Here is an 11,829-nt window from a genome sequence, read left to right as displayed (position 1 = left end):
AAAAAAAAACCAAGAAAAACACATCTTCCTTCCCACTCTATTTTTCCCTGAACCCACCCAACAAAGTGCCAGACTGAAAAAAGTAAGATGAGGTTTAGGGGATGCGCTAGATGATGTTCCTCTTCGGATGGTAGACTTCCAAATTAAAAATATACCTGCTTGTTTGGTGGCAGCAAATGGGGAGGTTTATCTTGGTTTCCATCGGTAGGTAATGAAGCCATGATGACCTTGTCTTTGCTTCTCTTCTAGTTGCGTGTACTCAGCTTACTTCCTTACTGGATGTCTAAGGAAAAGTAGAAGAGAGTCACTGTGCTGTGACCAAGTGTTTAGCTCAACATTAAAGACACCTTTAGAATCAACTCACCTACTTGGAAAGCTTACTTTCATTTTGTCATTAGTCTTAATCTCCAACCACCTGGAAACTCACTTTCTAATTCTCCTCCCTCACCAACACATACAAATGTGAAATGTCACGCTAGGATAAGCAGTGAAATGTTTTACTACTTATAAATGGTGTCCTGAAAAGAGTTTCCATTCATTACAAGGCCATTAACTACACAAATATTTATTAAGTATCTGTTATATGCCAGGCCAGGGGATTTAAGGAAGGATAGATAAGGCACACTCAGGGCTGAAGGAACTCAGTGTAAAGGGGGAGATAGACAAGTGAGCAGTTACACAGATGCGAAGGGCTCCCCTAGAAGTATGCCAGGGTGCGAAGGAAGGAAGGGAAGCAAAACCTAGTATCTCTGTCAGGTCTGAGACACCAAAGGCTAAGATTCTTGAGTTTGTAGAGGGCGGGTGGACTCCGGGGCATGAAGACCAATTTGACAGGTGCTGCAATAGTCCAGGCAAGGAAGTGTAAAGACCTGAACAAACACCCTGGTGGGAAGCATAGAGATGATAAATGTGAGTTTGGAAATGTTGAAATTGGGTGCCAGTGGGGCATACACTGGAATTAGCTAGGAAGGATTAGAATATTTGAGGATTTGGGTCCAGAATTACAGATCAGGGGGAGGCTGGAAAGATGAATTTGGAAGTTGCCATCATAGAGATGATAGGTACAGCAAGAAACATGAATAAAATTGCCTAAAAAGAGTATTAAAGTATGTGAACATTGAGGCCAAGAGAACACCAACAAGAGAAGAAAACAAAATAGGCGACTGAAATGACTAAGAAGGCATAGCTGGTACAGAGGGGAGGGAGTTTCTAAAAAGAGAATAAATCACTGCTGTCATATGGCTCCGAACAGTGATTTGGCAACGATGGACATAGGCCAGGTGGACTATGAGCCCCTGTCCTGCCCATGGCCACTGCACCCTGCAGCCCTAGGACTCCATGACTGCCACTGATTTCCCTGCAAAACGAACGCATTATACACAATTCCATTTCCTACAAAACTGCCAGGCATATGAGCCAACGGGGCCGTCACTTGCACCAAGTTTCACCTTAGGTACCTAATGTTATTGTAGAGATCGCATGATGCCCTAGAGTGGAAAGTCCTGGAATCAGAAAGAACAGAGTTCAGACTCTGACGCCACTCCCTGCTAGCCCTGTGCTTTGGGGCAAGTGACTTGATGTGTCTGCGCCTCAGCTATCTCATCTGTGAAGTGGGAGTAGTGGCCAAAGCAACCCTGAAGGGCAAGGATGAGGGACGAGTCGGTAAGCCTCAGCTCGGCACCCAGCATCCAGTTCACTGCGAGTGTATGAGGAGCCAAGGGCAGCTGTCAGAGTGGCCCTGGGCGCCCTGTTTCTTGAGGACCTCCAGGAAGTCTTTGCTGACCCAATGCCAAAATAGATTAGTCAGGGTTGGGGCACCGCTTCAAATCAAGAAGCAAAGATACACATCTCAGCTTTGGTGGTCAGGTCCCCTCGCACGCAACTAAGCATCACATCTAAGCAAGCCTTCTGAGGGTCCTGTCTCCCAGGCGCCGCTCCCACGACCCCTGTCTGGGTGTGGTTTGGGGTTCCCCGGCTTCTTCAGTGGAGTGGGGGCGGGGGGAAGGAGTGCTGACAAGGGCGCGTGGTGAAGGGACAGCCGAAGGGGTCACCGCACTCTCTGGTTGTGGGCAAAGCGCGGAATCAGCCTGCAGGAATCCGCCGCCATCCCCAGCCAGAGGCTGCCAGCACGACCTCAAACCCCCACCCTTGCTCGGGTCGCTGCGGGAGCCCAAGCACCGCGGGGAGGTATCGGCAGGGGCGACTCTGGGAGGCCGCTGCCGACCCGCGCGAAGTACCCGGGTCCCTTTCTTCGCCACATCCCTCCTGCTGTCACCCCCAGGCGGCGGGATCACCTGCGGGGAGAGGATAGCCTCGCTGCCGCGTCTCCTGCGCCCGCTAAGCGGACCTCGCCTCCCTCCGCTGCTGCCGCCACCGCTGACAGCTGCCCGCCTCCTCGGCGCCCGCCCCTGCTCCCCGCGGCCCTCGGGAGCCACAGGTCCTCTCACCTCTTTTCCTGGCCCTCACCTCTCTTCTCTGGGCTTCCTTCCTGCCTTCTCCTTCCTCCTCTTGCTCCGCCCCCTCGTCTGGCTGCTTCTCGCTTACACGCCTAAGCCACTCACAAGTGCACCCCCACCCCCACCTTGAAGTCTTTTTCTCTGTCGACGGCTTGAGCACCCACACCCAACTGCTCAGGCTCAAACCCTGCTCTTGCTAGAAACTCCCACCCTACTCCCAAAGAATTGTCCCCAACCCGCTGGAGTCTACCTTCCCCATGTCTTTCAAATAACTCCTTTCCTCCCAACAATAATGCAACAATCATTTACTGAACACCCTTCCTGGGCCTGGCATTGACAGTCACATCTCTACAGCTCTGCAATCCTTTTTTTTTTAATTGAGATATAATTATCATATAACATTATATTAGTTTTAGGTGTACAACAAAATGATTCCATATTTGTATACCTTGCAAGATGATCACCACAATAAGTCTAGTTAACATCCGTCACTAAATGTTGTTACCTAGTCAGCCCCCCTCCATGAGGACTTTTACGATATACTCTGAAATACGTAATGCAGGATTATTAACTGTAGTCACCATGCTGTACATGACATCCCCACAATTTATTTGTTTTGTCACTGGAACTTTGTACCTTTTGACCCATTTCACCCACCCCCATGCAATCCTTTTTACAACCCTTTAGGGTGAGAATCCTATTATCCTTGGTTGATGGATTAGGCAATGCGTTGTGCAAGGCTGCCCTGGCAGTTTGCAGTCAGACTAGGTCGGCTTGGTCCCAGGTCCTCTCTTTCTCCTGTTCTTTGGCCATTCCTTCCAGCCTCCTGCCACTCCAAACCTCTGACACGTGGGGAACATGCTGGCGCCTTTACTACCTATGTCACTCGTCCAACCTCAGCGGGCATTCTGCCGTGGGACGTGCCACTGGGACTCACGGAGTGTGATGAGTTGAAGAGAGGTTGTGGACCGTGTTGAAGGCCCTTGTCCTTTCTCCCCTTTTCCCCATTGGCCTCAGCCCCTCCACCGTGCTGAGCCCCTCGCTGGTCCCTCCACCACCCACCCCGGCCTCCTTTCTGTTCCTTATGTTCACCTGGCTGTTTCCACCTGAGCCCTGACACGGAGTCTCCCCCTGCCTGGCGTCTCCTCCCCATCAGTCTTGTCCCGACTTATCCTTCTCTGACTGTTCCTCATGAACGCCTGCCTTGACCCACACCCAGCCTAAAGCAGGGCTCCTCCCTTCTCTTTCATAGCAGTGCTTTCTTTCATAGCACCTACCACAAGTTGTTATTATATACTTGTTAAGGTGTTCATTTGTTTCAATCCTGTTTCTCCTGCTTCAGTGTAATCTTCATGAGGTACAGAACAAGATGGTGTCTGTTTTGTTCACTGTTGTATACTTGGGGTCTCAGATATAAGAGGGGCTCAATCAATAGCTAGTCAACGAATGAAGGAGTGAGCCTGTGTTGAAAGGCTGTCTGTCAAGATACTGTTGTTCTGGAAGGGGCATGTTCCCCAGTAGATCCCCCAAACCACGTTTCTCCATGTGATTCACTGGTTCCTTTTCGTCCCCAGTCCTCCCTCCAAATGAAAGGGGATATAGTTTCATTACTAACTTTATGTTGTGTTACCAGACGTCAGAAATAACCCTCTGCCATTGTGTGGTCTAAAAGGAACAGCTTTCTGATTGATTTTGTGATAAAAATGAATAGCCCTCCAGACACAGAAGTTGTACGTCCAACAGATGCCCTAATGACATTTGTCCTTTAACAAACATCTTGCTACAATAAAGTCCATGACCCCACCCTCATTGACTTAAATAACTAGAAGTTACAAATACGTAATGTGCATGGATTATATGAATTCATTATTTGGTATCTGTTCGACAAACCTGACGTGCTCATGCATTGTTCCAGGTACTTTCTAAGGTAAGAGAGAAAAGACATGGGTTCATCTTACAAAGAATTTATCACTTCCCAAAGGATTATAATGCATTAAAATATATCTGGTCCTAGGAGTACATAACACTGAACAGAGCTTTTCTTAGACTCTGCTTTAGTACCCCACAGGGCCTCAGGGTCATGACCATGAAGTTGATTATTATTGGCTCACGCTATGAAAATGTGGTTGATTTAGAAAGTGCCAAAGTGTTCATAACAGGCTCCAGCTTGTACTATTTTCATAGCCCTGCACTGTCCTCAGGCAAGATCCAAATTCATGAGCTGGCCCTGCAGGATTCAGCTCCTGCCTACCTCTCCAGTACATCTAACTTAAGCCCTCTGGGGCCCTACGGAGTGGCTGATGTTTTCCCTTCTCATGCTTTTGCATGTGCCGGAGCTGCAGCCTTCCTCTGCTTCACCACCCCTCTCTCTCTCCTTCTCAAAGACAGGTACAGAAGTTTGGGCAGCAAGGGAGGGAGAGAGATGCAGACAAGCAACTGGGGGGAGGTGTGTAGTGTGGCTGGCTGAGGAGCAGGCCCTCGTGGGGAAGGAGCCGGGATGGATTAAAAGCCCAGTGCAGATAGAAAGCTAGGTCAGGGTTACAGGAAGCTCAGGCCTCATTCACAACCACCTCTTTCCTGCTGGGTAAAAGGGGCTCTGGATGGTTTCCTGGTGTGTGTGTGTGTGTGTGTGTGTGTGTGTGTGTGTGTGTTTGGGTGGGGGTAGGGGGAGGCATCTTGGTGGCCAGCACAGCCCTTACCTTCCTGCGATCCTTTTACTTGTCCCAGCTCTCCACTTGCCATCTGTCTAGCTTTGTGAGAAGCTCTGTGAATCACAAGATCTCCTGAGTCACTCATTGCCTCTCTGAGGAATAAATAACGTCAAATCTCACAAAAGCAGAGCAGTCAGGTTTAAATGAGGTGTCACGCAAAAGCTCGGGTTCTGCTTTTGTTCATGAGCTGGCACTGCTGGCACGAGAGGCATGTTGCCAGCTCAGCTTGAGCTTTGGAGCCATTGACCTAGAGCTCTGGCTTAAGTTTAGGTTAATCTGGATTTGACATTCAGACTGCAAGACTCTGCAAGAGGCAAAGCAGGCCCCAAAGATCATAATTTCGGCCCCAATGGAGAAAATTTGAAGTATGAAGATGCCTATACATGATTAGATTGTCTCCAGTCTTCCTTGAAAGGGGCCCATTTTTTATTTTACCCTTGAATGCTGATAATAGACACCCCGAAAGACAGTCTAGTACTTTAATATTTCAGAACTGCTTGCCATAGCCTGTGACATGCAAAACCCTTTGAATGCATAAAACAGGATGCTCCTAGAGTAGCAGAGAGAATATGTGGTCGAGCAGAGGCCAGTGATATCTTGTGGCAGATATTTTGACCTTATTCCAAGAGAGTGTTGTCATCTTCATGTCCTGGTGTCTGTCCCAAGCCTCTCTCTGGAGCAGCCTCCTCACCTGGCTACAGTCAGGGTAGGAGAAAGCAATTTGATTTTCTGGTAAAAAAAAAAAATACTCACAGGAGCGTGTAAATCCAAGCACAAATTTAGCTCTTTGCAGGACATAATTCCATGTTACAAGAAAAGCTTATTAATCAAAATCTAATTGATAGATGGTTGCGTAAGACTTACTTTTTAAAAAACAGGCTTTATTTTTCAGAGCAGTTGTAGATTCCCAGCAAAACTGAGAGGAAGATACAGAAATTTCCCATATTCCTCTTACCCCCCATTCATGCTTCCCCATTGTCACCATCCCCCACCAGAATGGTGCATTTGTTACAATTGATGACCCTATGTGAACAGATCGTTAACACTCCAGGGTTCACTCTTGGTGTTTGTTGTATGTTCTTCGGGTTTGGACAAATGTATAATGACATATATCTACTATTATAGTATCATATGGACTATTTTCATTACCCTAAAAATCCTCTGTGCTCTTCCTGTTCATCACCACCTCCACCTCTGCCCCTGGCAACCACTGATTTTTTTTACTGTCTCCACTTTACCTTTTCCAAAATGTCCTAGTTGAAATCACACGTTGTGTAGACTTTTAGGATTGGCTTCTTTCACTTACTAATATGCATTTGTTTCCTCCATGTCTTTTCTTGGCTTGGTAGCTCTTCTTTTTAGGGCTGAATAACGTTTCATTGTCTGCATATAGCACAGTTTATTTACCCATTCATCTACTAAAGGGCATCTTGGTTGCTTCCAAGTTTTAGCAATTATGAATAAAGCTGTTTTGAACATCTGTGTGCAGGTTTTCGTGTGAACATAAATTTTTAACTCCTTTGGATAAACACCAAAGAGTGTGGTTGCTGGATCATATGGTAAGAGTATGTTTAGCTTTGTAAGAAACTTCCAAATTGTCTTCTAAAGTGGCTGCACCGTTTTGCACTCTCACCAGTGATGTATGAGAGCTCTTGTTACACTTTCATCCTCCCCATCATGTGGTGTTGTCAGTGAAGGTTTACTTTCCAGGGGAATTTCCTGGAATCCCTTCCTTACCCTAGTCAGCCCTCCTCACCTGATTTGCTTTCTCAGCATTAGGGAAACAAGCTTGTACTTACTCTTCGGGTTTCATTGGAGATAGCCAGGGACTAGGGCATAGACGCTGGAACCAGATTGCCTGGGTTCCAATTGTAGCCCCATTATAAATCTATATCTGTATAAATAATTGTTTGGAACAGTGCCTGGCACATAGGTAGGCAGTGCCATTTAAGTGTTCATAACCACCTCTCCAGAAAAACCCTCCCTGGCCTCTCTCTGATGCAGGGGTCCCTCCTGCGTGCTACATTTTAATGACCTCTATTGTAAGTTGTGAGATCCCTGTAGGCAGGGGCTGTCTTACTCACCTTCATGTCTATGGCTGGAAAACCACATACAATTGAGATATTAATTTCTGTTTTGTATTCATTCAGCAGCATGAACAAATAGTAGGCATTCTCCCTTCCCCATTCCAACTAAGTCACCAAGGGTGCCCTTACCTCCAGGATTGTTGATGACTTTAGCATCATAGGGATAAAAGAGAGGCCATAAATAAAGCATAAAACAAGCATCCAGAATATTACCCCTATGTAGAATTTTGTTGTAGGGGAAAAAGAGCCCCAGCAGAGAGAGGAAGAAGTGGACTGATCCTAGAGGGAAGATTTGGAGCTTTTTGAGAAACTGGGACAGGAGCTGAGACGCGCAGGTCCTGGACACCAGCACTTCACTCCCTCCTTTAGCTCTGGTCTGTGGAAGGACCTCATGGCACAAAGCTGCAGGATGCCCTGAGAAGGGAGGTTCAGTAAACGTGTAGCTTCCCAACCTGCAAAAGACCGAGGGCTGGGGCTGGGGCCACTGCTTTCAAGAGCCCCTGTGGATTTTGACTTGAACATCACACCAGTGACCAGAGGGGATAGGAACCTATGTTGTGGACTATGCCAGACCCCTTCTCCCAACCCTAGGGAGCAGGGTTACCTCCCACCTGGCCCCACCAAATGTATAAGATTCAGTTTCCTGAGTGGATGGGGGCTATGAACTAATATAACTTTGAGACACAAAGGCACATGGCTTGTTTTGAACCTCAGTGAAGTGAGCTAAAATCACCACTGCAACATGTCCCTGAGCCTGACAAAAATAGGTACATTGACTATTTGGCCAATAGAAAGATGAATGCCAAACTTATCTTGAAATGTATCCAGTCTATTTTGTTTATTTATTTTTATTTTATTCTTTTATTTTTCAATTACAGTTGACATTCAATATTATGTTAGTTTGAGGTATACAACATAATGGTTGGACATTTATATAACCTCCCTGATAAGTCTAGTACCCACCGGACAACATACATAGTTTATTACAATATTATTAACTATTAATATATTCCCTATGTTGTACTTTACATCCCATGACTATGTTATAACTGCCAATTTGTACTTCTTAATCCCTTCCCCTTTTTCACCTAGTCCTCCACTCCCTTCCCATCTGGCAATCATTAGTTTGTTCTGTGTCTGTGAGTTTGTTTCTGTTCTGTTTGTTCATTTATTTTGTTTTCTAGATCCCACATACAAGTGAAATCATACAGTGTTTGTCTTTGTCTGATTTATTTCACTTAGCATAATGCCCTCTAGTCCAGCCATGTTCTTGCAAATGATAAAATTTCATTCTTTTTTTTTATGGCCAAGTAATATTCCATCATATATAGGTACCAGTCTTCTTTATCCAATTGTCTATTGATGGACATTTAGGTTGCTCCCATATTTGGCTATTGTAAATAGCACTGCAGTGAACATAGGGGTGCATATTTCTTTTTGAATTAGTGTTTTGGATTTCTTCAGATAAATATCCAGCAGTGGGATTGCTGGGTCATAAGGTAGTTCTATTTTTAACTTTTTGAGGAACCTCCATACTTATCCAGTCTATCTTAATAATGCCATAGAAACAGTTTTTGTTCCTACCTCAAATAAAGGTTTCCCAGGGCTATTTCCTGAGCATTTAAAATACATTCAAATGAGTTATCTTTGAACAAAGGTTCAAAAGATTTTGTAACTTCAAGTCAGCAACAAGTTGAGTTTCTTTCATGGTTGATTGTCTAACAACTATACCTGGCTGCTTTACGCTTTGACTCCAGAAAGATTGTGGAGTCTCTAGTCAGAGCTTGTATCACAAGCCCCACCTAACATGATGAAAGCCTGTTAGATAAAACCCAAAATCCTCCTTTGCGTGTTGGCATCCATTTCACAAAGCTGCCCTGTGTCTAACAAGTCCTAGTTCTCGCTCAGAAGAAAAGCTGTTTAGGCTGTTTTTCTACTCTCAGTTACTTGTGGTCATTCATTCAGGGATCACTCAAATGAATTACATCTGGAGATAATCCAGAAATGTTCCTTTAGTCATTAACTTCTGCCCTTTCCCCTGTTGAGTCTTCAGAGACTTCTTTCTAGGTTGCTATATCTCAGCCTGCAGAGCTGCTTTGTTTTCTTGCCCTTGTAAGTGTCAGAACAGTATCTAAAAGACAATAAATGGAAAAAGTAGGAACAAGATAAAGACTATGACAAAGCATTTAGGCACGTCTCAAAGGTGAGACAGTCCACTGGACAACTGGACTGGACTTTCAGCAAATCAGCACCATAAAAACAGAAGCTGTTTGAGAGCAAAAGAAATGTAAGGACCTCAGAGAACTCTGACTCATACACACTATAAGATGCCTTTATAAATATATCCCTTCAAGCAAATCTGACACATGATGATTTAGGACTACAGTTTATCTTTGTCATTAACAAAATAGAAAGAGAGTAAATATGATTGTAACTATGTTTCAGGTTTTCAGGTAGATAAGTTCTGTACTTCAATTAATATCAAATAGCTTTATTTTTTAATGTTTTGTATCAATTTTGGCTCTTCAGTACAATTTAATAACTTTTTTCTGTTCCTTTCTTTCTCCTAATATAAACACAGAGAGCTTTTGACCTTTAGAAGCTATAAGGACTTTCCAACAAGTTACTGTAGCACATTTACCTTTGATTCTAGAGTAAACAAATCTTCAAGATTCAATGGGTGTGTATCAGAGAAAGTTTTAGATAGCTAGGTTAAAGTTTACAGTCATGAGGGGCCGGCCGAGTGGCGCGATGGTTAAGAACTCGCTTGGGATGCCAGAGGGCCCCGGTTCGGATCCCACATATGAGGGCCAGTGACACTGCCCTCTACAGCTAAGATGCTGAACAACAGCTCAACCTGGAGCTGGGCTGCCCTGAGTCGCCGGCGACGGCGTGGGCTGCAGTCCCTGTGGCAGTGGATTGCCATGGGCTACCATGTGTGGCCAGCAGCCAGCGTGAGCGGCCAGCAGCCGCAGTGAGTGGCCGTCCAGAAGCCGGCGACTGATCTGCCTCGCCAGAGAAGAGCGCAATGATGGTGCCAACTTGGGCCAGTGAAGCAACATCCTCCACAACTAGATTGAAGAACAAAACGACAGCAACTTGTCTGTTCCCCTTCCCCCAATTCCCCAGCACTGTTCCCATCCCCCCAATTCCCCAATAAAAATCTTAAAAAAAAAAAAAAAAAGTTTACAGTCATGAAAAATTATGCAGATCTTGTAAGGCCTGTCCTGCTGAACTAATAGCCTCAGAAATGAGGACATTAATTGCTATGTTCCCACATCATAATTTCATAAAAGCAAAACATTATTTAAAATATACGTATAGAAATAACCATCTGTGATGCCAAGCCAAACTGGACCTGCAGCCACCATAAATAGCAAAAGTCAATATCTAACGCAGCCATCCCACCCCGTGCAGCCTCCTGGGAATCCTGTGTCCCCTCAGACCTTGCATCTTCTTCAGGCTCCCCCCTTTACCTACTCAGGGTTCCATTGTCCAAGTTTTGTGCACCTAGGGGCTGCCACAGTCCCCACCATGTCAGTACCATTTCCTGGTGCCTCACTGTATCTCCCCATGGCCCAATCTGTGGAGACTGGACCTTTAGTTTCCCGTGGCTTATTATCCAGTTGGCCCCATCTGCCCACCTGATTCCACAAGGCTGGCGGAAGGAGGGTATGATGCAGGTGCCAGATTTGGAGCTGGGGCAACCACTGACAGCACTCCTCCACCCCTTGGACACCCTCCCAGTGCTGCCAGCTTGTAGTCATGTAGGGAGCCTGTGTCCTCGTAACTCAGAGGAAGGGAAACTTCTTCATGGGTGAAACAGATGGTGGCTGTACCACCTGGTGAAGGACCAAGGCCACCTCTGTGCCAGGAAAGACATCACATACCTTCAGCACTTCTCACAATGTAACTGCTTTAGTCATATTAACCTGAAGGTGCAGTTTAGACACATGTTGTTGAGGTGTCTTTCTGGTGCCCAAACTTTTAGGCACTTTTCAAACTTAATGAGGAACCATGTAATGGTAGCAGTACCCTCCCTAAAGCATTTTATGGTAATGGAGGTATCTGTTCATAAAATGAATGTGGGTGAAGCAGCCCTAAGGATCTCCCATTAATTCCTCGGGATTAATACTGTACCATACTGGTCTTTGCTTTTAGTAATAAAACATTCAATTAAGTTTGGAGAGAACTTTGATCTTCTTAAGAATTGAAGTTGCCAAATTATCCCCATTGGTCTTTAGTCTCCTTTAAGACTTTGATTTATATTACCTGTTATAAATGAAACACATTAGTGGTCTGCCTTTTCCTTTCCATCCTCCATCCTCCATCCCTCCTTCAACCCTAGTCATCCATTTCCTCCCGCCAGTCCCCATTGAATCAGTGGTGCAGGACAGAAAGCCAGTCAGGCTAATTTCCTTCTCTGCTTGCACTTCTCCGCACTTGTCATCTTTTAACTAGCCTTTCACAAGGATCCTCTGAACCCCCTCTGGGCCCCAATCAGACCCATTACTTCTGCTTTTGCATCTCCTCAGGTAAAAGTGGAGGGTGCCTTTGGGAACCTCCTCATAGGTT

General features: G+C 45.5%; 1 protein-coding gene and 1 pseudogene across 1 annotated transcript in view; one reads left to right on the top strand and one right to left on the bottom strand.

The window, feature by feature from the left end:
- OCIAD2 (OCIA domain containing 2) overlaps positions 1–2,529 on the bottom strand; it is a 22,802-nt gene extending 20,273 nt beyond the window's left edge. The window contains exons 1-2 of the mRNA XM_019624616.1: positions 2,448–2,529; positions 156–283 (exon numbers count right to left, since the gene is read on the bottom strand). Of these exons, the coding sequence (XP_019480161.1) occupies positions 156–221 (66 nt within the window). The 5' untranslated portion in view covers positions 222–283; positions 2,448–2,529. The remainder of the gene's footprint in view (positions 1–155; positions 284–2,447) is intronic.
- An 8,064-nt stretch (positions 2,530–10,593) lies between these two features.
- On the top strand, positions 10,594–11,103 carry LOC109371865 (DAZ-associated protein 2 pseudogene; annotated as a pseudogene).
- Positions 11,104–11,829: the final 726 nt, after the last annotated feature.

Source organism: Hipposideros armiger, unplaced genomic scaffold (genome assembly GCF_001890085.2).
Source record: "Hipposideros armiger isolate ML-2016 unplaced genomic scaffold, ASM189008v1 scaffold_596, whole genome shotgun sequence".
In the NCBI taxonomy this organism is placed as follows: Eukaryota; Metazoa; Chordata; class Mammalia; order Chiroptera; family Hipposideridae; genus Hipposideros; species Hipposideros armiger.
This window is presented reverse-complemented; position numbering and strand designations above follow the sequence as displayed.